Consider the following 26,259-nt stretch of genomic DNA (forward strand, 5'->3'; position numbering starts at 1 on the left):
ACACACACACACACACACACACACACACACACACACACACAAAGTTTAAGGCCATTATTTCAGTTACTTCAGCTACAGTTCCTCTAACGGTGACTGGATGTTGTTTCCAAGAAAATGTGGATAATACGGACATGATTAACACTCTTATCTCCAGAAGCACAAAGTCAACAGTCCCTCCTAACACACAATGAAGGCAAGGAATGTTTATTTGTTTAGCACAATACGTACACAAGGCAATTCAAGGTGCTTTACAATGGCAAAGAAATGCATTCAGAAAAATGATTGAAATGTAGACTTACATTAAAATCATAGAAATAAAAACATAAAAGTGGATGTACAATAGATTTAGCATCTACAAGAATGCTGCAGTAAACAATATGGTTTTCATGTTTGATTTAAAAGAGCCAACAGTTGGAGCCGACCTCAAGTGTTCAGGAAGTTTGTTCCACAGGTGAGGAGCATAATAGCTGAATGCTGCTTCACTATTTTTGTAAACCTGTCCCTGATGACCTGAGGGCTCTGGATGCTTCATATTAAGTCCAGGATGTATTTTAGTCTAAGACCATTCAGTGCTTTGTAGGCCAGGGGTAAGATTTTGAACTATATCCTTTGAAATAAATACACATTAGAGGCCATGGCTGACCTGGCAGTTTGTGGACAGCAGCGAGGGAAGGATGTGTGTCCCGTTAGAAAGACCTTCGACCCACATGGCCACGGACCAATAACATAGCAGGATGTCAGGAAGTCCACCGCTTCCTTATCTGAGCAGCGGAGACGACCTGTTCCCAAGTTTTGTCCCTTATTCCAGAGAAAAAGGAACCAGATAAAACAACTGAGAACTGAGCCATGTCGGAAGCCCGGCAGCGTTTGGAGGAAGGGAGTTGGAGAGATTTATATTTGGTTTTATGTTTTTTGGGGGGTTTGTTTTTAGCTTTCTGGGAAGAAGTCAAAAAATGGTGAGACGGAGGCCAGTCCCTGAATGCATTTTAAGGTCCTTAGTGTTCAAAGTCTCAGGCCTCATATTGTGGTTCTGGTACTTTGCTTCAGGGTTCCTCACCAATTAAAATGAGAGCTTTCAATCACTCAGTATACATCTACTCTTAAAGATAAGCCTGCATCTCTGTCAGTGTCTGTACCACAACTTCCAACCTGATGTAAAATGCTTGAGTAAGTTTCACTCGAACAGCATCAGTGTTTCAGTTAGTGAGCAGTTATACCTGTCAAGATATCCAAATCCCCTCCTCACAAAATAACTGCTATTGCAGTTTGAGCTGTAAATACAGACTTTGGATGACCTGCATGTCTTATTTAGTGCCACCACAAGGTAGACCTAATTAGAACCACCATGTCGGATCTATTCATCTGCAGTGCTTGGATTCAGTACGTTCCCCACTAAGCACCGATGCAGAAATTTGCAGCATAGAAGACGTTCAAATGTCTACATTTGAAAGTGACAGTCTTCTCTAGTTGAATCTGGACCTGAGTGGTGAAACAATAACAACATGTACCTGAGACAGACACTTTATTAATACCAGTTAGAACATTGTCAGCTAGGATATTCAATAGTTTTACTGAAATGCACAAGATGCAGTCCACCATGAAAACATATAACAAAGACACAAAGAAAGTTGCATGAGCAAACCTCAAACATGTTTCCTCCCTGGCTCATCAACAGTCTTGATAATGTAGGTCCTAGCCTGCTCCATGCTTATTATTACTGCATTTAACTGTTTATTTAAGGATTCTCTATCAATTGGATCTTATTTGTGTTAGTCAGTTCACCCAAAAGCTAATTTTACTTGCTTTCTTTATTTAATGTGTATAGAGTTGAGATCTTCTCTTTATCCTGAGTTATTTTTTTATTCATGTGTGTACGCTTAGTTGTCTGAATTGGTTTTTGTGTTGATATTAGTTGTATTACCCGTCTGCCATAAAAAGCTAAATTGTAAATTGTAAAGTAATTTGATTAATTTTGAATTAAAAGTTTTTCTTCTGGTTTTTATTGAAAGTATACTACAGGTCAAAAGTTTTAGAACACCTCAGTTTTTCCTGTTTTTTGTTGGAAATTATGCATGTTAATGTCTCATAGTACTCTGAAATGAAAGCATAGGAAAAATAATCAAATTAAGAAAAAAAACCAATTTAGAAACCAAAATATATTCTAAACTTTTGACTCACCAAAGTAGCCACCTTTGGTAGATATAACAGCTGAACACACTCATGGCATTCTTTCCACAATCAAAATCGAATATTCTTCAGAAAGTTCTTCTCAACTCTGTTGCAGAAGTTCCCATAAATGTGTGGCACTTGGAGGTTGCTTTACTTTCACGCTTCTGTCCAGATTTCTTACTACGACCACTATTAAGCTGTGCTTGAAGCTGCTGACTCTCAGAAACTTGTCTTCTCATTCTGTTGTGACTTTGGGTCGTCCAGACCTCTTCCTGACAGAGTCTCCTCCAGTTTCTGAGAGCCTTTTGATCGTGAAGAAAACTGTACTCACTGACACCTTGACTGTCTTCGCAATTTCTCTGTAGGAATGACCTACATTTTTAAATATGATGGTCTGTCTCTCTTTTATTGTGAATTGCTAATTGTCTAATTCTATTAAGTACAATACTGTCCAAATAATGCTCTGGAGGGTATTGTGCCACAGTGTGTTCCAACACTACTTTTATGCAGACAGAGGGGGTTGTAAGTAATCAAGAAAAGTTGGGACACCTGTAGGATTTGGTAGCACCAACTTTCAGGGCTTGATCAACCTCCATTGCTGCAGAGCAGCTTTAAGTTGTTAACCCATTTCTTGTTCCCTGAAAAAAGCCTTTTCGTATAATTCTGAAATGTACATTATTGTTCGGTTTTGGGTAACCTGACCTTCTTTGAACCTCTGGCAGTTCATCACATACCTTTATACCATTTCAAGCTATTCATTGGACTTGAACTGCTTGAATTTCAATAAAAAACTGGAAAAATTCGGGCGTTCTAAGACTTTTGACCAGTAGTGTAAGTCATTGAATATTATCAATAATTACTGATATTCAGTGAAATGAAACATTCATTATGACAGATTTTTCAGCTACATCACCCAGCCTTCTGTGAAATGGTGATCATATTAAACCAGATTTAGAACAGTTCTAACCAGGACTTATACATGTCTTTTGACCTTCAAATCACTAAATCAGTGTTCACTGTGTCTCTTGTTTGGTTGATAAAACTCAAGCTTTCTCAGGGAGTTAATTCCCCTTTGTAGCAGCACAGACTGCAGAGTGAACAGACAGCAAAACTCATTCAGGAAATATTGTATGATCTTAAAACGTGGACATGTTATGTAAATATCTCTAGCCAAAGGTATGCAAGTAAGAAATGGCATCCCGTGCTTAACAGTTAATTAGTTTTTTTTATTGGTCACCACCGCTGGGATTCAGTTAAAAGGAATCTATAGTTGTCTTTTGTGGCTTATTGGACTCCAAGATAGTCTAGTTATGAATCTCAACTACATATATGCCATGGAAGTAAAACTATTTAGGGCTCAGTACACACTGTGTCCAGGATACAGGAAGTTTGAGGAGAAACAAATAACATTTTATTGGCTCGCAAAGGAAGGGGAAAGGTTGAACCTGTTGTCAGAGGCCTTGTGTACATGCATCTCTCTGTTTCCTCTGAGGGAAAGAGAGAAACAGGAAGGCTGAAAGAGAGAGAGGGAGATAGAAAATCAACTCAGGGATCAAATGACAACAAACAGATCATGCAGGAGCGGAGGTCCCTTTGAACCTTCCTGGTGCGGAAGTCAGCTTTTTTTTCCTGAGCTCGCTCTCTTTTTCCACTCTCCTTTCTTTTTTTTCTCCACCCAGCCCTCCCCCTCTTTCCACCGGAGATAAGCTTTCAACACGCTAAGCCCTGTAAAAACAGGCCATGAGTGTTAAAGCTGAGACCAGGCTGCAAAGATGTCCCAGTCTGCTCTGCTGCATCAGACCACTGCTGCTCAGGACCGCGTGGCACAAAAACAAAGAATGTGTTTCTTCTGGTTGTGTGGCCATGATTTGTCTTCATTGTGTGCATTGATGTCGTAGCAGTTGTCACAAGGGGAAACGCAGCATGTAAAGTTGACTAATGAAGAGCCTGACATGAAGACAGTAAGTGGAAAAGTTCAAAGAGGGATTGTTTTTGGTATATTACTGACAGGTCTTTTGTCATAAATGAAACATTAAAAGATGTTGTAAACCTAAGCATGAATATCAATTACTGCATTAATTACTCCACCAGCATGAATGTGCTTTTCTTGTGTCTGTTTAAATTGCTCCAAATAAATGTCACTCACCAACCAGGATTTCAATGCCGATTTCTCGTTTAAAAACTTGTTGATATACAGTCTGGATATGTAAAGGCAAATTTGTGGTTTCCACATCCACGTGCACAGACTCATGCCAACTTTAAAAAGCAGACAGCAGATGCACATGCAGCTCTTCTCACACCGCAATACATAAAATACTTCAAAAAACTGCACATGACAACAGTCATTTTTTGACACATTGTTCTCGCTCTGAATATCATCCAATAATAACAAACACTGAATCTGTCATTGTCCAGATGAGTGAGCCGCTGCTCCATGATTCAGTTTTGTCAGAGGGGATAAGCAGTGATACATTTTTACCCTGAGGGGTCGCATTCACATCATTAGTTTGTCTGAAAATGTCAGCCAGGTCGGCTACGAGAGAGATATGTTACTCTTTAGAAAATTTTGCACGAGGTGGAAAGTTTTTATTCCCCTATAGTCTCACGTTTTCTCAAAGCTCAAAACTTTTCCTTTTGAAAGCCACTGCTACGATGCACCACCTGGGTGAGACAGAGAGGAAAGCAGCTCGCCAGAAGTTTTTGTCATGCTGTCATCAGCATTTTTTGCATGTAGTGTATTTTATTTAAACTTATTTTAGCACCATTCCCATCAAAGTATTTGCCAAAACAATCAGGGATTCATCAACTTCCAATTGGCAATCTATGTGAGATTGTACAGTCAGTTAGCAGAGGAGTAGCAGCTGATTATCTAAAAGACCTTGTTCTGTTAATCAGGTTTTTTGGCTTGTCAACATGCCCATTTGTTGTTTTTCATATGCAAGAAAGCAGATTGTGCACAAAATAAGTAGCTAGCACCCTGCTGGAACATTACCACCCTGATACCACAGTGTACTGAAACAACACAGATTCAGACTTCTAGGGTTTTATATGAGACAAACCTGAAGAACCAATCCTGTCAGACTTCCTATGTCATTATGACTCCGCCAAGGAGGCGAAGTTTCAGCGGAGTTATGTGACAATCGATGCTGGTTTGTTGGTCTGTTAGCAACATTACTCAAAAACGGACTAATGGATTTGGATGAAATTTTTAGGGAAGGTCAGAAATGACACAAGGACCAGTTTGATTAGATTTTGGCAGTGATGCAGCTTATACTCTGGATCCATGGATTTGGTAAAGATTTCTGTATCATTGCGATATAGCGGCACAGCGTCACTGTAACTATGACAACAAGTGAACACTGCGTCAGCTGCCTGCTGACGATCATATGATTGCGATTATACTACAAATCCACCGCTGCAGACTTATCGGGGCTTATCTGTTGGAAATGATACAAGGAACAATTTATTAAATTGTGGAGGTGTTCCTGAGTCTCATCAATTCCCGATAGCCGCTACATATTTAGGTCATGCGATTCGCTATCTGTACATAACGTGCACATGTAAAACACACGCCTGTGCCCGGCACGAGGTCGGTTTGTTTGCGGGTACATCTATATCAAATGGCCACATTCTATAGTGCCGTGATTTCTGCCACAAAGTTTTTCAAGATTTCAGCTGTTGGAAATAATACGACTGAGCAGCCTTGCCGGAGTACTCTGAGAGTTTTTCTTGTTTTTCTTCTGAATCAGTTTGTGCTTTTAACATATATGAATTCATTTCTTCAATCTTACAACTTGCTAATGTAGAGCAGTTTTACGGTGTTTCAGCAGAACACTCACTTGTAGGTAAGCATGTGGGCTCGAGCTGCTGCCTGCCAGGAGAGAGGAATGGACTACACAGAGGGAATAAGGGATTCTTTTTATGGCAATAAACATTCTAAATATGTAACACTGACACACAGAGATGTTTTTTTATGGGTGGGGACAGGGGTTACTTTGTGATGTTAACATTTTCGGGTCCATTTATTCCATTCTCAGTGAAATGGGGGTTTAAAACACAAAGAGAAGCTAAAACTTCTTGGCATTCGTTTTTCCCAACTTAAAATTTATATGATTTGTAGCAAGTTTTTGGATTCTGAACACAACTCACAGCAGCAAACCACACGTTTGCTCACAGTTTCTCCTGCACAGTGCATCACTTTGGGGTGAATGTTTCTTTCTACTCTCCCTCTTGTGGTGGAAAAAACATATACCAGATCAGCAGTAACATCTTTTACTACCAGTCATGTAAAAATTGAAAGCTGTTTAGTTATTTTTATGAGCGGGGCAACAGAAGCAGGTTGTTAAAGCCTTCTGGCAAACAGAGGGCGTTTTTCCATCAAACAGAGACGCAAAAGACAAACAGGAGCCACTGAGCAGCAGGTAGGTTGCAGTGTTTACCTGGCCCTTCCTGCATCCATTTGAACAGGTGTCACTGTGTGTGAATAGGCTTGCATGTTAAATAAACCACAATCAATTATTGTTCAGGCCATATCCTGAGTTCACTGTAAGGCAGTAAGCATGAGTGCAGGTTCCTCCTCTCCTCCACTGCCTTCCTTCTCTTCTTTCTCTTCCCACTCCCTCCTCCTTTGTCCCTGGCCTCCGTTTATCGCCTCATCCCCTAAAGGGGGTTAAGGAAGAATTTCCAAAAAAGATAATCCTCCTGTTTTTCAGAGATGGGTAGGCAGCGGAAGAAAAAGAGAAAGAAGAGGAGGAGAAGAAGAGAGGGTCTGTCAAATCAGTTGGGAGCTAAAGATAATGTTTACTTTCCGCCTTGTGCCGGATATGTGGCAACAACTTTACCATGTGGGGTGAAATGATGATATCTAAAGGAGCTTCATGGCTAGTGATTAGCTTCTGAAAGCAGACAGAAATGTTTTGGTACAAGGAATCAAAAGCAAGAATATGTCTGCTTTTCAAGTGGGAAAAACATATGAAACAGTATCTAAACCCTGAGGGTACACTAACTCTCTCCACTGAAACCCAGACTAATAAAACTTTATTAGAATTACATGCCATTTAAAAGGAAGTGAATTATCTGATCTGTAAAACTGCAGCAGAACCCTTTAACCTGCACTAAATATTGTTGTGTTGGGGTGAAATGTTAATATCTCAAATCCTGCACAAATTACAAAAAAAGAGAACTGTCTACACGACTAAATATCACAGAAGTCAGACAATAGTTTTATAGTTTGGATGAACATAAAATGTGAAACAGAAAAATTCTGAAAGAGTAAAATTGTTAGACTCATCTTAAGTTTGCTTTACATTTTTCTTTGCATGAATGTCCAACATATCTGCAGCAGATAAATACCAGTGAATAAGTCATATCTGAAAAAAGGTCAGTATCAGCTTGACAAGTCTTTTTATACTGCTTGTCCAAAAAGTCACACTCTAATATTTCATTGAACCGCCTTAACTTTGAAAACGACACACATTCGCTGTGGCATCGTTTCGATAAGCTTCTGCAATTTCACAGCATTTATTTCAGTCCAGAGTTGGATTCATTTTCTACCAAGATCTTATATTGATGGTGGGAGAGTCGGACCGCTCCACAAAGTCTTCACTAGCACATCCTGAAGATTCTCAGTGGGGCTGAGGTCTGGACTCTGTGGAGGCAAATCTATGTGTGAAAATGATGATGAATGATGTCTCATGCTCCCTGATCCACTCACTCACAAAGTGAGCCTCATGAATCCTGGCATCGTCATCTTGGAACATGCCCATGCTATCAGGGAAGAAAAACTCCATTGATGGAAAGACCTGGTCATTCAGTATGTTCAGGTAGCCTGCTGACCTCATTCTTTGGGAGCATAGCGTTGCTGAACCTGACCATCCCCAGATCATCGCGGGGGGGGGGCTGGAGTCTATCCCAGCTGACTCAGGCGAAGGCAGGGGACACCCTAGACAGGTCGCCAGTCTGTCGCAGGGCTACATATATTGACAAACAATCACTCTCACATTCACACCTACGGGCAATTTAGAATGATCAATTAACCTCAGCATATTTTTGGACTGTGGGAGGAAGCCGGAGTACCCGGAGAAAACCCACGCATGCACAGGGAGAACATGCAAACTCCATGCAGAAAGATCCCGGGAAAGCCGGGACGCGAACCAGGGATCTTCTCGCTGCAAGGCGAAAGTGCTAACCACTACACCACTGTGCAGCCCCTATATATATGTGTGTGTGTGTGTGTGTGTGTGTGTGTGTGTGTGTGTGTGTGTGTGTGTGTGTGTGTGTGTGTGTGTGTGTGTGTGTGTGTGTGTGTGTGTGTGTGTGTGTGTGTGTGTGTGTGTGTGTATAGCCATGAGTTCTACTGTTGATTTCCTACTGTCATCTAAGAGTTTGTTCCGAACACATTTCTTCCTTGAAAAAGATGGTTCTCCACTATCCTTCAGGTTTTAATAATACATTGGACGGTTCTTAACCTGATTTTAGTAGTCTCAGCAATCTCCTTGTTTGTTGTTTTCTTTGCTTGATGCAGGCCAATAATTTGACCCTTCTGAGACAGATTAACATCCTTTCCACGACCACAGGATATGTCTTCCGACAGTTGTTTCAGAAACGAGAAGCTATGCACTGCATCAGCTAGGGTTAAAAAAGTTTTTGCCAGCTGAAACATATTCATCACTGCAGTAATTATCTAATGGAAGGCTCTTACCTATTTGCTTGGTTAAATCCAAATGGCGACTTCTTTTTTTTTTGGGACAGGCAGTGTACTAGTGTAATGCTGACAGACATCAGAACATTGCTTCCACACACAGTTCCACAGCCCATAAACTCAAGGACAAACATATAAATACAAACACACACATGGTTCAGCAGTAAACTGCAACCATGCCTTCGCCTGGTGGCAAGTCTGGCTGTAAAAGCTCCTTCCTCAATATCAACAGGAAGCCCCTCCTCTAGGAAGCTATTAACATGTTATGGGATCATGTTCACAATGCACTAAAGAGACACACACTGTATTTGTGTTCACAGTTAAACAAGGTCTGTGTGCACTTAATGAGATCGAAGTGGAAGTGAAGGTGGAAATTGGTCATTAACTGTCTGCATGTGATGCTCTCATGCTTTTGCATGCTTCTACAGAGACGCAGTAATACAAGTTTGAGGCCTTGAGGGGAAATTTCTGCAAAGTCATTTTGGGCAGTTCTCACCTCTCCAAGGAGACACTTCTAAGAACTTTGCTCAGTTACATCAACATTCCAAATGCAATCATCATTTTACAGTGCAATATACTTCAAAAGTATCTCCTATCAACAGCCACTTTCTCAATCTAATTCAGCTGAGCATCATGCAGATTTCCCAGGTGGTACAACAGTGGGAGGTCAAAGTTTTGTTCATGAGTGACAGTAAATTGGAGACTGACAGGTGGATTGGTGCGGTATCAGTGGGTCTTGTACTCGTCTGTACTGGTGATGAAGGGAAAGTTTTCGACATACACTACCGTTCAAAAGTTTGTGGTCACTTACAAATGTCCTTATTTCAATGAAATACAGTCTAGTCATTGTTAATGTGGTAAATGAGTATTCTACCTGGAAATGACTGATATTTAATGGAATATCTACATAGGGGTACAGGGGCCCATTTCCAGCAACTATTGTGTGAGCTAATCGCGTTGAAAGGCTAATTGATGATTAGAAAACCCTCGTGCAATTATGTTAGCACATGAATAAAAGTGTGAGTTTTCATGGAAAACATGAAATTGTCTGGGTGACCCCAAACTTTTGAATGGTAGTGTACCAGCTGTCCTATGTTCCAATCCTCAGCTATAGCCATGAGCTATAGCCATGAGCTTATGGGTAGTGAGCAAAAGAATGATTTTGTGAATACAATCAGCTAAAATATATTTTTCTCTGTATGGTAGCTGGGTTAAGCATTACAGACTGAGTAAAGAGCTCAGATATCCAGGGTGAGCGTGAAATAGAGCCACTTCTGTTCACGTCCAAAGGAGCCAGTTGATGTGTTTGGGGCATCTGATCAGCATGCCTCCTGGACACCTGGGTTGTCTAAACTAGCAGAAGACACAAAGACAGACCCAGAACATGCTGAAAAGATTACATCTGACATGGAAGCACCTTGGGATGCCACACAAGGAGCTGGGAAACATTGCTTGGGAGGAGTATTTCTGGACTACCTTGCTTAGCTTGCTGCCATCATTACCCAACTTTAAATAAGTGTTGGGAAATGGTTGGAGGGACAGACTGATGCATCATGCATACTGAGGAATGAATATTGACATGTCTTGTAGATGTCCCACATTCAGATGCATTATCTACCTCTGTTGGTGTACATAGAGGTAAAGATCTTCAGAATTCAGTTTAAAAAAATGTAGTTCTTGGCTCATGGTAATCCTTGCTAAAGACCTTTTAGATGTTAGGATTATAGCGAGGAAGTGCAGAATGAAAACTGTGGGCGTGCTTACTTTTGAACTGAAACATTTGTTTCACCCATTTAAACATTTTGTCTTTTTAACGTTGCATGTAATGAGTGGTCTCTCAGCTTTGGGTGAACTGGACTCGGGCCTTTTCACAGCAGGCTGAACCACTTTATGTAATCAGGAAAGAGAAAAAGGAGCTGGAGGAGGAAAACCAGTAAAGCCATAGAGGAAGGGAAGGATGTGGTGGGGAGCGCCAACAGCAGCCAGCAGAGAGCTCCCTCTTTGTGTGGCTTTTTTACAGCTTCCTCCCACCCCGGCCGCGCCGCTCACCACATCTCCACCGCTGGAAAAACATAAAAACCTTTCGTCTGTACGCTGGGTGAGAGCAAGAAAGAGCATTTCACAGTCAGAGACACTGTGACACGAATCATATGAAAAGTTCTATCAGGTGACAAATAAGACTTATGTACATTAGTTACATGGAAACCTTCTGCTACCAGTTGATTAAAAACGACAGATGACAAAGTCGAAAAGATAAAAATACTTCAAGTTAAGTGATACTAAAGGTTGTCAATATTTTTACACAAGTCGAAATCTAATGTTGATGAGCTACAGTGTTTTCTTTTATACTCAAAATTCTGTCTGTCAATAATGAGGCACTCAATCAAAGTTTAAGGTGCAAATAAAGATAGTGTCCTACCAATGCATACCAACTCATAACAGCAGTATTTCTCAAGATACACTACTGGTCAAAAAATTTGGATCACTTAGGGAATAGAAATGTCCTTATTTTTGAAAGACAGGAAGTTTTTTTCAAGGAAGATCACATTAAATAAATCAGAAATACTGTCTAGACATTGTTAATGTGGTAAAAGACTATTCTCATTAGAAACAGCTGATTTTTAATGGAATATCTCCATAGGGGTACAGAGGAACATTTCCAGCAACCATTACTCCTGTGTTCTAATGCTACATTGTGTTAGCTAATGGTGTTGAAAGGCTCATTGATGATTAGAAAACCCTTGTGCAATTATGTTAGCACATGAATAAAAGTGTGAGTTTTCATGGAGAACATGAAATTGTCTGCGTGACCACAAACTTTTGAACGGTAGTGTAGATTCTGCACTTACTAAATTTCAGTAAAAAAGGATAGTTTTTGTTTGTTTGTTTATCATTCTTTACACATTATTTAAAAATCAGTGTCAGTATTGGGAATCCATTAGGGCTAATCTGTCTCAATGTCGTCTTGCAGCTTGTAAATATTAGTTTTTCTGTTTTTGTGACTCTTGTCCAAACAAAGATACAGACAGTACTAATAGAATTAGTGCAATATAATACATTGTTTATTTATATAAATAATATTTATTTGGGGAGGTGTGTTTGAGGCAATATGTGCACAGCTTGGTTTAAAATTTAATGGCATTATGCAAAGATGCAAACAAATTGCTATAAAAAATGTAATTGCTGAAACACTGAACTGCTAAAATGTCTGCTAATTCACAAGTATACACATGTAAACGCATACGGACTAAAAGGTCATATGGCAGACAAGCACCATCTGTTTTCATAGCTGCAGCTGTCCAGATTGGATGTACCATCAACACACACACACACAGAAATGGAATGTCTTCTTGGCTGTACAGCTACATGTCCTTGAGAAGTGCAGAGAGACATGGACAGAATATGTTGGTATTACACACACACACAACACACACACACACACACACACACACACACAACACACACATATGTCCGCCCGCCCGCACGCACGCAAGCAGTCAAAAACTCACTTCGATCACCGCCCAAATCCTGATTAACCCACTGACCCCTGAGAAAGACCACCATGGTGGTTTAAAATCGCACACACACACCCATGTTCAGCAGTCTGGGGTTAAGCAGTACAACACAATGTGTGATTGTGCTGCAGTCTGATAGAGGGTGAGGTTGTTCTCAAGTGAAATGGACAGGTGATCCATCCGTCCCCTCGCTGTCCGTCCTCCGCCTCGCTTCTGATGCTCGCACATCCTTCAGAATCTGGGATTGTTGGAGGAGACACTCCTTCAGCTTGTCCTCAGTCAGGGTGAGACGCTCCTCCAACACTGAAACAGTCTGTGTGAAGTGAAGTGGTGGGAGGGCAGAATAATTATACAGCAGTCACAGAATGATTATAGAAGTAGAAATCAGACGAGTAAAGATCAGTCTGAGTGCCCTGAAGTCAATCCTTTTAGCATTATGGAAAAATAACACAGAGCCAAAGATAGACAGTTCAGAGACATTGCAGCTCCTATGACACACCAGCCAGGACAGCAACATTGTGGCCTTGATGCTGGGAGTAGCTCATCAGCATAGTTTACTTGCACCAAAAGGGTAACAGCCATTTTGAAATGAAACATTTATATTTTCTGGATTGGTCTACAGTTTCCTGAGTTGCACTTTTTAATCAAATTAAATTATTACTTTCAGGTAAGCAGCAAACACAACAAATATTTTTTATGGATGGCCACTTTGACTAAATTACCAAATAAATGCAACAGCAAATGTATTTTCTGTTGCTGATTTTCTCATTAAAACTGTACAGCCAACTTAAATTATGTTTTGACTGATTCGTTTGTGTGCATAAATTTTATGCTTGCTGCTCACAAATATAAAAGATGTGAAATGCAAAAATGTCTCTGTCCAGCTACCACTGGCACCTGCACAAAACAGGTGTGACTGACTTTTCCAGAAAGAAAAATGGCACCTATTACAGTGTAGAGTCTGCATTTTGAATAGTAAATATGACCTGACACTGGGAGAAAAACACTGCAGTGGGAGGATTTGTCTCCTCCATGTCTGATATTTGTCACTTCCTGTCAGTATGTTGAGCTGATGCTTTAAGTTTTACCAATAACTGACCTGCGTGAGAATATCCAACTGTTGAACAATGTGCCGCAGGGTAGAGTCCAGACTCGACGGATGACCGGAGAGAACCTCCAGTGGGTGCGTCTGTGCTATCTCCTCTTCCTCTCTCCTTCCTTTTCCTCCCCCGTCAGGCCCAGTCTGGTTCCCAGCAGTCAAACCTCCCCTACCGGCACTTTCTCCCCCCTTCCACCCTTCCACTCTTGAACTGGCGACGTGACGCGCCGGCAAACCGTTGGAGTGGTGACCGTTGGCACTGGCCTGCGTGGGCGTCAAGTGTGTTTTACTGTTTAAGAGCTGGAGATGAAAGCGAGAGAGAAAATTTGTGTGGGTATTTTCTCTGACATAAGTGCTCCGCTCAGGTCTGCCATGAATTTTGCCACCAACAAATGCATTATATTCCGCAAGAAACCCACATTAAATCAAATCGCCATTGTGACACTCTGACATATAATTGAGGACATGTCACTGAAAACAATAGGCTCTCAAAATAATACCCCATTAAAGGGTGCCCCTAAGTGCCCAGCTTGTTTCAGGACTCTGCTGGAAATGGACAGGAAGCACAGAGTGAGAGAAGGCTAGGCTAAATATTTCTAAAGAAAATTTCAGGGTGCTCTATTTCACTGTAGGATTTCTAAGACATTTGAAGCAGCCTTAATATCTTCAAAACTTTGTTTGTTGGAACTTTTGAAATGTTTTTAACAAGAATAGGTGAAGGAACCTAAAGCTGGAGCACTGAAAGAGGGTGAAAGTGGCAGCTGACATGGAAATAAGTCCTACAATTAAAATGCTAAAGGGAATAGTTTCAGTTGAAAAGTAAGTGCTGAAGTGGGTCCAAGTATCAGTTAAGTATGTACTGAAAAGAAAGGTTGGGGTATGATCTGCTAGGACTACTTCTATGTGAGAAATGTAATGCGTTTGAGCTGATAGTTGAGTTGCCAATAACATCTAAACCAGTAAAGTGAAGAGATAGAATTGAAGATGTAAAATTGCATTTTCCAGCCAGGTACCATCACCTCAGCAACAGGCTATTGCTGACACATTTGCAGAGGTGTCCAACAGTATTTGAAGGAGAGACCAATGGTGTCAAGCTGTCTCGTTGCTAACGAAAATTACAAAAAAATACCCCCCCCCCCCAAAAAAAAAAAACCAATATGCATAATTTGTCCAATATAATAGATATTACATTGCACAAACTATTGTTTTTTATAGTGCAGGACAAAGAATGCCACATCTGGGATGTCCCACAACATCCTGATATGGACTAGTATGTCAGATCTTTTTTACTTTCTCTCTCGATATGTGACAACAACTACATTGTGTCCAGGACACTGACCAAAAGCAGCCCAAATGATTCTTATGAACATGGTGAAAATAAGAGACAAATACTAAACTGCAGCTACCACCAGTGGACTAATTGACAGACATTTTTTTCCTTCTCTTCTTAGGCTTTTCCAATACAAAATTACCTGCATCATTCTCGCCACTGATTGCTTACATTCTTGTTTCTGTTAGTTGGTCCATGGCAACGTCAACCCAATCACATTGCACAGGTCATGAAAGGTGACAAGGCATGATTGGTCAGTAATGTGTAGTCACTCATGTCTCGGCAAAGTCACAGCAAGAATATCTGACTTCATAATTGCCTTGTCTGATACACTGAGCAACATATCAGAAACTAGAAATGCAAGCAACAGATTAGGTTGAAATGTGAAGTGGAGTTCTAGATGTTGTTGAAGCATTAACTGAAGTGTAAGTACAAAACTGTGTTAACGTTTGAGCTGTAAATAATACTCAGAACAAAGCACAGATGGAGCCTTAAATATCTCTCCTACTTCACCGTCATGTTTGAAATATGCAGGAATCAAAGTGTGAGACAGAATAAATCATAGGTGTTAATAAACCCTGCTAATATGCAGTGGTAATACCTAATGTTGTGCAGAGTTAGCCAACATCTGTCCTGTCTCATTGTTCTGTCAGTGGAGTAGGCCTTGAGCCTGTTGCAATTTGGCAGACTGAAGTAGGTGGATGACTCACACTGCTGGATTACTGACTGAACAGCAGACTCTGTGACCGACTGACTACTTTCCCAGCTAAAGACAAGTTCACAAGGTTATTTACACTCTAAGACAGGACTGGCTACAGCCACAGAGCAAAGCAGAGAAAATCTGCTTCAGTTTATTTTTTCGCTCCGTGTACTAAGTGTGTTCCTGGAGAAGGTGATTTTTCTTTAAATGAGCAAAGAAAGGGATATGACAAGAGAGGCTGAAAACGAAGAGAGAACATTCTGTTCAGTTTAACCAAGAACACGTTTTGCTCATTCCTCATTTGTCGAAGCAGAAACAACTAACACAGTAACCTTACAGTAGAGTTACAGTATTGTGGTGGAGGCTCCTTAGAAGCTCTTTTAAAGAACCAACTGTGCTTAAAGTGCACTGTTCATGAACAACGTTGCCAACTTTTAGAAGCCTGGGATTCAAATTCTTAAGTCACTAACCTTCTGCTCTTTCATTTACTTAGTTAACGCTTATTGATTTAATAAACAAATTGACAGAGACACCTATTGTTTAGCTTAAAACCCATCTAAAGTTATTAGCTAGTCATAATTATTTGTTTTTTCACTGCAAGTAAAGCAAAACAGATTATTATCTGCAGATCACTGTTATAAAGTGTGAAATTTAGTGTCATTTTTATGCATCTATTAACGTACACATTATTTTTCAATTATTCAGTCCAACAGTAATGTCTTCAAATTGCTTGCTTTGTACAACCAAAAGTGCAAACAAAAGGACAAGTAACTATTCATTTGAGAAGCTGTAAAGAATGTTTGATAAATGGTTGAAGTGACCGATTTTAAAATTGTAACCGATTAATCCTCGTGTACTGTAGATTCAATGAACACTTAACTACTCATTTCAGACAAGCTATCATTTTAGCTACTAATAAACTGCACAAAGAGAAACAAAGTCGGGTTCTCAGCAAAAATAATAGTAGTGTTTTATGTAGAAGGTGGAGGGGGGTATGTGGATGGGGGGAAATAAACGAAGGATGTGTCAGAAGGATGGAGGAGGAAGGAAGAGGAGGGTGAAGAGGAGGAGGGTGTCACACATTCCAGGCCTAATGCATGGAGCAATCGATTCCGGCTTGCTTCCTGTGCACTGTCCTCACTTCAAAGAGAGAGAGGAGGGAGGCAGCAGAGGGAGGAGGATGGAGGGAGGAGAGGAGGAGTGTATTAGTGTGTGTAAAAGAAGGAGGAGGGAGAGTAACGTTTAACTCCTGAGAGGAGGTGAACAAAGCTGTCAGTGTGTGGACAGTGAGTCTCTCTTGCTATCTGTGCTCATTTCTTTCTTTCTTTTTTTCCCCTCTCTTCATCCTTAACGCCTGCCCTCCCCTCCTTGGTCACATCTGGCCAACATCTGCTCAGCTCATTTATACTCATGTGATCCAGACCTCCATCCCTCTGTGTGCCCCCCCATGATGAGTGCATCACTTCATCTGCCTCTCTTCTTACTTGCCTCGCTGATCAGTGGTTTTTATAAGGCTACACAGCTGTTCAGTCCCAATCCCTTGAGTTCTCTTCACACTGTGCGTGTGGAAATGCTCTTACTTTCACTATTAAACATAGCCATGAGTTGTACTGTTGATTTGCTACGATCATCTAAGAGTTTGTTCCAATCACATTTGTTCCTTGAAGATGATGGTTCACCACTATACTTCAGGTTTTAATAATGCGTTGGACCGTTCTTAACTCAGTTTTAGTAGGCTCAGCAACCTCCTTAGTTGTTTTCTTGGCTTGATGCAAGCCAATAATTTGACCCTTCTGAAACTGATGAACATCCTTTCTATGACCACAGGATATGTCTTCCAACGCGGTTGTTTCAGAAATGAGAAGCAACTCATTGCATAACCTAGGGCTCAATAAGTTGTTTCCAGCTGAAACATATTCATCACTGCAGTAATTATCCAATGGAAGGCTCTTAACTATTTACTTAGTTAAATTCAAGTGGGGATCAGCAGAGAATCTAACTTACTAGAAGCACTTAAAGGAAGAGTGACAAGTGACAACAACAAAATATTGAACATTATGCAACAAATACATAAAAATAGAAAATCTTGGATGATAATCTAAAGTTAGAGGCACTTAAGATGGCTAATTGGCACCAGCAGGGATGCTGGAGATCTACAAAACCATGGGAACATGCAGATCTACAGTGATGCTTGTTCATTTAATCAAATGTACTGAGGAATGCGCTATTACACCCAGCAAATTACATAATGCACACACACACAAACAAAACACATAACAGAGATTAGTACCTCAAGGCACATAGAGCTGAAGCTTAACATTTTAAACAAGAACCTCATAATTCTAAGGGTAATGTATGAGATAAAGTCACCTCTGCTAAGCTTTCTGGAATGTCAGGGGTCAAGGCTCACTATAACGGTGGTCAGTGGTGGCAGGAATGTGGTCATGGCGTGCTGCCAGTTGGGCTTCCTGTTCGATGGGAGATGAGTGGGTGGCTAGGTCAGGGTGGCAGAGCAAAGCAAAGCAGAAAGAAGCCGCAGTGATAATGAGGGGGCAATGGGAGTGACATGACAGTGCCTCAGTGCTAGCGAGGCATCAATATTGACAGTGTACAGATTATCAATCACACAGAGACAGTGTTTCAACAGCACACTGCACACAAATTACTCCAAGCTGTGGAAAGTTTGCAGATTTTGTTGCAGTTTACCCCAGTTGATGATCAGATGCAATGTCAAATACACAAACTAGCACTTGTAAATGCTAATCAGTCATTATTCATTGATATTGTTGTTAACTTGACTGTAGCACGTTTACCGAAAATGGCAACACCATCAGAAGAGCGATCCATATTCAAATGTTAGCGGCGCTGTGATGTTTATGATCAAAAGGATCCTCAAGAGAAAACAGATCACAAATAGCCTCCTCTGCAAATCAAATCACAGATGCCTGATCAAAAACACGATTACTATGAGCACCAGCATTAGCTGCACTCTCTTTTTTTGGCAGGCAACCTCAGACACTGCGACCCTTACATAAAAAAGCCGTTTGATCTTAATTGAGGGGCCTCTCTGATGTAGCGACTCTCCTCTCCTCCCCCCTGCACCACCTGAAGCCACAAAGTCATCTCCAAAAATCTCCCTGATGTTTATTACTAAACTCTGAAAATCCTCCATGCGATGTGAGCAAAGGTCTTCCAGAGCCAATAACTTTCCAGTACACTTCACTTTTCCATCAATAAGCATCTGTCAGTCAATGATAATTGATAGCTGATAATTGGAAATTATTAGCCTAAAAGTACCTCACACAAACTTTTTCTGATCTAATGTACCTCACTCCAAAAATGAAGTGCAACAGTTTGAACCTCGAGACACTGATTCAACTAAGGGACTTTAAAGTACTAATAGTTTTCTACTTTACCTGACACTTGTATCAGTCTAGAGATGCTATTTGTGTTTGTGAGCATGCGATTGCTGTTTAGAGTGACGGAACTGTGAACATGCAGCTATCTGTTTTTGAACTCCAGTCTTTCTTGGAAGTGAGCTCTTGTTCTTGACAGATTTCCTGATTGAATATAAGAAATCAAATCAGTCAATCCTGTCCACTAAAGAGGACACAGCTGGGCTCTCCAGCCTTGTGATGTTTAGTTTTCACTGAGATGCCTGTCCTCATTGATACCAAGCACCGGCTGTGTTTGCAAGCTGATCATACCACATAATACTACAAATATTACAAGCAATACTTAACTTTACTGAAGTCATGACTGCCCAGACACTATAAATTTACACTTGATTTAATTTTTTTTTTTTTTATATATATATATATATATATATATATATATATATATATATATATATATATATATATATATATATAAAAATAAAATTTTTGAAAGAACACTAGTTTTTGTTAATGAAGATAACATTACATTAATCAGAAATACAGTCTAGACATTGTTAATGCGGTAAATGACTATTCTAGCTGGAAATGGCCTATTTTTAATGTAATGTCTACATAGCGGTACAGAGGCCCATTTCCAGCAACCATCACTCGTGTGTTCTAATGGTCTGTTGTGTTAGCTAATTGTGTTGAAAGGCTAAGTGATGATTAGTGTAATTTTGTTAGCACAAGAATAAAAAGTGTGAGTTTTCATGGAAAAAATTGTCTGGCAGTGTGTGTGAAATGAGAAGTTTATTTTAAGTCCTGCTGTTGTTTCATAATTGATTAAAGAATTTTCCATACTCCTCTTTGACTGTTTTTAAAACTAAGTACTATTGCATTAAAGCTTATTTATTGGCATATGAAAACTCTCTATAATTCAATAATAAAATAATCCAGTTATTTACTTTTTAAAAAACAATGGTTTTCCCAAAGAAGCTGTATTTGTTGTCCTACATTTTCATGCAGAAAGATAAGTTCTTTATGTTTAAATATTACATTTTTTGAGTGTCGTCTTCATTGTAAGCCATTAACCACATCTCTGTCACATTTACATGAAAGGTTACTAAGCAGGAGAAGTAGGTTTGTAAAATATGTCCATAATGGCTGATGGAAAAACAGTGTGGTAAATAAACTATTGCTCTACTTCAACCTACCAGAAATTGGCATCATCTATACATATTTCTTAGTGCGTGAGAATCCAACATGAACATCAGTGCTCATCTCGAAACCTTGCCACTCCTTTCCTTTATCAAACGGTTCATGTGGTATTGAAATTGGTCTTGTGATGGGAAAGAAACTTTTTTTTTTTTGTCCACAGGATGCCATGTACTGCCCTTAATAAAGCAGGCTCTGTGATGGGAGGAAATCCTTGTTAAAAATAAAAGGAGGCTTAAGCTGGCCCTGACCTCCCACCCCGGTTTCACTTTCCTATTTTTTTTTTGCAAACCCACACTTGCACATGTAAGCAAATGGCTGCCCAAATAGTTGCCCTCTGGACACTAACTATTCAAGCCAAGCAGACATTATTGGTGGCACATACACACATGTACCACTGACTGCAGATTGTTACCAACAGGGAGAAACACACACTTGCACACACTCAAACACAACTGACACAGCTGGAATCACTCCTGTCCTTGATTATTACCAGCACTCACAGCCCTACTCCTCTGGATGCACAGACACACAGAAGTGACCTTCCTGAACTGGAAGTGAAGTTGCCGTACACAACCCAGGACTGGCAATTTCAGCTACTAGCGTCATGTGTGCGAACGGTTGGCAAACATCCGCCTCTATATCTTCAACTTTTCTGCTTGTTTTTCCGAAGGTACCTCTGCATTGGTACAAGCAGTTTCAGTGTAAATTCTGTGTGTAAACATAAACCTAGCTATTTCTAGCCTGTATTCGTCCACCTCCCCTGCATATGCTCTAGGTCCTTACCCCACAAAAGTGATATACCACGTCCTAAAAGTCAGCCTTTGTAAAAATAAATAAATACATACAAATAATTTGCTTTGCAAAGGCCCCAGCCTTGAGGACGGCAAAGTTTTTCAGTGATGCCTTACAAATCTTTAGAAAACCAATTAGTTCCACCTCATGCCTCTTAGTGGTCATTACATAGTTAGGTAAAATTAAAACACACAAAAAATCTTTTAGGCACTGCACACTTAAATACAGTTGTGGAAAAACAACTAACCCTTGTGGTCAGATTGTGGTTACACAGCAGTCGTAGGGGGCATTCAAAATGAAATCAGTCCTGTTAAAAAATCTCAGGGGGTTGCAGTGTGAAATATGACTCAAGAAGTTCAGTTTGAGCAATAGATAAACATATTTAGAGGATACAAGATGCCAAAACAATGTACAATGTAGGGCTGGGCAATTAATTAAATAAACTGATAAATTACCTTATGATTTTGGAATCCAATTTTACACACATTGACATTTATGATGAATTAACTTCTTCCAACTCTTAATGGCATAGAGCTGCCTTAAATTAACAAAATAAAAGCTTACCTTACTAACAACCAACCAATCATTGTACGTTAACATGTGCATTCTTACTATTGAAAGACTGTACAAGTATTTGGGTTTCACCACACCAGGGCCAGGGTCGCCTTTTTAGCAGAAGAATCTGTCTTGTTTTCTCCTTTTGCAGCAGCCCTGCTGCGCTGACGGACTGGTTCCCTTCAAACAACTGAGAGTTCTTCGCTTGTCATGCCTGGACTCTGATGTACTGAATGTGCCCTCAGCCTTCATGAAAATCCCATCTATCTCATTAATAAGAATGAGGTCAGTCCATTGACACAGATGGTGTGTCAACACAGAGGGCCTCTGAAAAGAAAGCTGGGCTTTCTAAAAAAAAAAAAAAAAAAATTCAATTTTTAACACTAAAAAAAATGGAACTAGGAAGGCATGGCACTGATCAAGCAAATTTGCGCATTAAACAAACTTTAGTAGCTGCATAACATGAATGCTGTATGTGTGTATTTGTTACAAAAAGAGAAAAAAGGAGAGGTTTCTCTTGATAATTGTCTGGAACTGTAAAATGCCAGATCACAAACCCCTGCCTAAGGTGTCTGTCAAACTATTAAAATCACTAATCTGGTGACACTCCAAAGCAATATAAAAATTCTTCAGTAGCATTGTCCATGACAGTACATATCAAAAAAACTGAAAGTTCAGTTGCATGAACAAACCCTCAGCTGCTCCCTCTGGCTTATAGCTGCTTATCATATGACTTAATAATAAAGGCCCCTTCACCCTCAGTTACTCTACTTGTGGTTTCTGTGTCGGTCTCCTGAGGTCCCCCAACTAAGCAGCACATTTCCTGCTCTGAGGGCTAGCGGACTTGACGTCGGGTTGCACGTCCATATATACCTGTTGCAAGACAGCAATTTAGAACCTTAACCTGGATCCACGAATTTGGTAAAGATTCCTGTATCATTGTGAGATAGCGGCACGGCGTCACTGTTACTATGACAACAAGTGAACAATACATCAGCTGCCTGCTGACAATGACATGATTGCAATCCTACTACAAATCGACGGTTGCGGACTAATCGGGACTTATCCATCGGAAATCATACAAGGAACAATTGATTGAATTGTGGAGGTGTTTCTGAGTCCCATCAATTCCCGCTGCTCGCTACATATTTAGGTCACGCGATTCGATATCTGTACATAACGTACACATGTATAACACACACTTGTGCTCAGCGCAAGGTCATTTTGTTTGTGGGTACATCTATATTACATGGTCACATTCTATGTTGCCGTGATTTCTGCCACACATTTTTTCAAGATTTCAGCCATCGGAAATGATACAAATACTGAGCAACCTTAGTGGAGTACTCCAAGTGGTTTTCTTTTTTAATGTGTATCAAGGTGAGATCATTCCATTATGGTATTTGTGTGTGCGTGTGTATGGTGTTAATATTGAAATTTGTATCTGTGTAATTGTCATAATTGAAAAAATTAAATATTCCAACGGCTACATTGCCAGTATTAACCTGAAATAACACCACACAGACCTTCATATCTATTTAGAACAGGCCTGTTTTCAGTGTAAATGCCCATAGAATCATGGCACCAGCAGCAGTAGTAACAGTAGCATTGGTACTGACTGCTGAAAGTTGTCTAAAGTAACATCCAATTTATCTTTCTTCAAAAAGTAAACTGCCTACTTTGTGGTAATGAGCAGAAACATAAACAGTATCCTCCTCCTCTCAGCCCCTGACCTTGAACCTTCAACAGGAAGTCAGGTGGCAGGTATAACTACAGAGAGATCTGAAGCCGCTGTGTGACGTGTTGGTCTTGGAAAAGCGCCACATCAGATAATTCCTTTTCCAAGGTGCTAAATCCACACCCACAACATGGAATTGTATTTCTTCAGACAAAACACAGACACAGCTAAGAAGGTACACACCCACACATGGACACACAAAGTGACACGTCAGAACGTTCACACAGGGTAAACAGGGAAGTACATGGTCACAGAACCCAAATCCACAGATATCTTTGTCGAGGGTGCGCTACGCTTATGTTTTTAAAAGGTCAGAGCTGGAAGACGAGCAGGAAGCTGAGAGGAGGTTCATGTGGCTTTGAGGAAGTGAACACATCCATTTGATTTCTCACCCTCCCTCCCTCTTTCTCTCGCCCCTATCTGTCTGCCTCTGACATCCGCACAGTAGCCACCCACACACTCCAACGAAAATATCCTGCTTGCCATTAAATACAGTGTTTTCTGACCGCATCACACACACATGAATGTGAACTGTAAACACCTCAACCACAGCCAGTAAAACAAAAAGACAGCATCGTCCTGCAATGAATCAAGGGCAGCGGAACCAGATATCTCTATCTCTGGTGTACACACTCGGAAGCTAAAAGTACGTTAGAAGCAACATGTACAGAAGGTGAGTTCAAAAGTAAAATTAAAACACACTCACGCACACATCCGGCCTTTTAAACATGCATACAACAAAAAACTGATAGCAACATAATTGCATGTAAAAGCACAAACATACACTTCACATAAGGCTGCACACACAGAAGCACACACTGCATCTCCTCTATCACAACACAATGCAGTTATGCAAACACAGGAGCCTGAAATCGCACTCACACGCCCACACACCTTTACAAAAGCACGTAACACACACGCACACACACACAGACATGTCAACTGATGAATACAGTGTATTTTATACTTACATTTCAAGGACACACAAGTAAGCAATTCTTAGATCCGGACAAATATTTTATGTCTCAGTCCAAACACACAGCACAACTATTCCTCTATACATATAAATTACACTGAATGAATGCAGTGTCACAGCTAGTCATTCATAACAAATTGTTCGCTTTCTCAGCTTCATGCAACAACGGTCCTTGACGGCTCAGTGTGTCACAGTGTCAGTATTTATTTGATAATTTATGCAGAAATGACACTTTTGGACAAAAAGTGTGCATTCAATCCCGATGGCAGGCAAGACTGAGACCTGAAAATGTGTGAAGACTGGCAGATGGAGACTGGCGAAGGACAGCCAGTTTTGTTATGCAATAGATGGAGATAATCAGCTGGCTTTTTTTTTTTTTTTGTAGTACGCCGACCTGAAACTCAAGCAGTCTAATACAGTCCTGCAATAAATCTTCTTTTCATGATCAGTGTTCCATTGTTGATGAAACTGTTCAACGGTATTTCTCTCATTTAGCCTTAATAGGGTGGACAAAACACAGTAGAGCAGCGTCATAGACTGCTAAGGCTGGGCATCATTGGTTAATGTACCAATGATTCTGATTGCAACTCTAACTATGCCTCTACATTCTGGTTCTTAGCAATTCTTGATTCTGATTTTGAGTTGCAGGTAATTAGAGTTACTGCAATACTAAAATCCTGCTTTTACATTATTGCCTAAGTAATAATAATCTAATAATTTAGCACACTGTGTTATATAATAACGGTAACAGGATATATTTTTCTGCATTAGGTACTTCTTATACTACAGTACATTTTCCTGATTATATATACACTACCGTTCAAAAGTTTGGGATCACTTAGAAATGTCCTTATTTTTGACAAGAAAAGCATTTTTTTCAGTGAAGATAACATTAAATCAAACAGAAATACAGTCTAGATATTGTTAATGTGCTAAATGACTATTCTCGCTGGAAACAGCTGATTTTTAATGGAATATCTACATAGGGGTGCAGAGGCCCATTTCCAGCAACTATTGTGTTAGCTAATCGCGTTGAAAGGCTAATCGATGATTAGAAAACCCTTGTGCAATTTTGTTAGCACATGAATAAAAGTGTGAGTTTTCATGGAAAACATGAAATTGCCTGGGTGATACCAAACTTTTGAACGGTAGTGTACATACATACTTTTATTTTGAGTAATATTTTCAATGCTGAACTTTTACAGTGTTAGTATTTTTACTTAAGTAAATGATCTGAGTACATCCTCCACTGCTGACCATCTCTGTCTGTCCAATTAAACAAACCCTTTATAATAATATGAATAAATATAGTTACTATATTTCTTCACCAGTGAGGTTCGCAGACCCACAGTTTAACTTCCACACCCTCTTTAACGAAGGAGGTGACGTAAACTAGTGGGTTTGTGGTGTGAAATGAGTCCCAGCGTGTGAAAGAAGTAGCAGCATGTTGCTGCAGGCACAGAAGAGGATCACTGTAAGGGCAGTAAAGGTACAGTAACATGCCTCAATAAGCAGAACAAATAGAGTCCATGTGTTGTGTTCGCTGTCACAGAAGAGCAATGAAAAAGAGTCTCTGTTCATGTAAAGTTGCAAGAGCATTCTCCTGGTTTCTTCCCATGTGACAATGCTGCTAACGTATAAACAGTTCCTATACAAACAGATAAAGTAACCATAACTGCAGCGACGATCATCTTTTTTCTGATTTACCTTATTTTAAAAGTTATTTTTAGCCTTTATTATAGTGGACAGTGGAGATACAGCTCCCATGAACACATCACCCCTGTCCTCCGAAACCTCCACTGGCTCCCTATCCCACAAGGCTTCCAGTTTAAAGTCCTCTGACCCACAAAGCCCTCCATAACAAAGTCCCCCCATATCTCAGAGACCTGCTCCACCGTCACACTCCCTCCCACAGCCTTCGTTCCTCTGCTGCAAACCTTCTCCCCCCCCAACTCAGGACCAAGCACCGAACCTGCATTCTCCATATCTGCCCCCAGACTTTGGAACTCCCTACCCCAACACATCCGTGACTGCACAGACCTGACCACCTTCAAATCACTCCTCAAGATCCACCTGTTCAGAACTGCTTT

At 40.3% G+C, this 26,259-nt stretch overlaps 1 protein-coding gene across 2 annotated transcripts in view; it reads right to left on the bottom strand.

The window, feature by feature from the left end:
• Window positions 1-11,989: 11,989 nt before the first annotated feature.
• poc1b (POC1 centriolar protein B) overlaps window positions 11,990-26,259 on the bottom strand; it is a 53,052-nt gene continuing 38,782 nt past the window's right edge. For both annotated transcript variants that reach the window (XM_023276611.3, XM_055007610.1), the window contains 2 exons: window positions 13,484-13,783; window positions 11,990-12,697 (listed from right to left, as the gene is read on the bottom strand). In XM_023276611.3, the coding sequence (XP_023132379.1) occupies window positions 12,539-12,697; window positions 13,484-13,783 (459 nt within the window). In that variant the 3' untranslated portion in view covers window positions 11,990-12,538. The remainder of the gene's footprint in view (window positions 12,698-13,483; window positions 13,784-26,259) is intronic.

The sequence above is a fragment of the Amphiprion ocellaris genome, chromosome 3 (assembly GCF_022539595.1).
Source record: "Amphiprion ocellaris isolate individual 3 ecotype Okinawa chromosome 3, ASM2253959v1, whole genome shotgun sequence".
Classification (NCBI taxonomy): Eukaryota; Metazoa; Chordata; class Actinopteri; family Pomacentridae; genus Amphiprion; species Amphiprion ocellaris.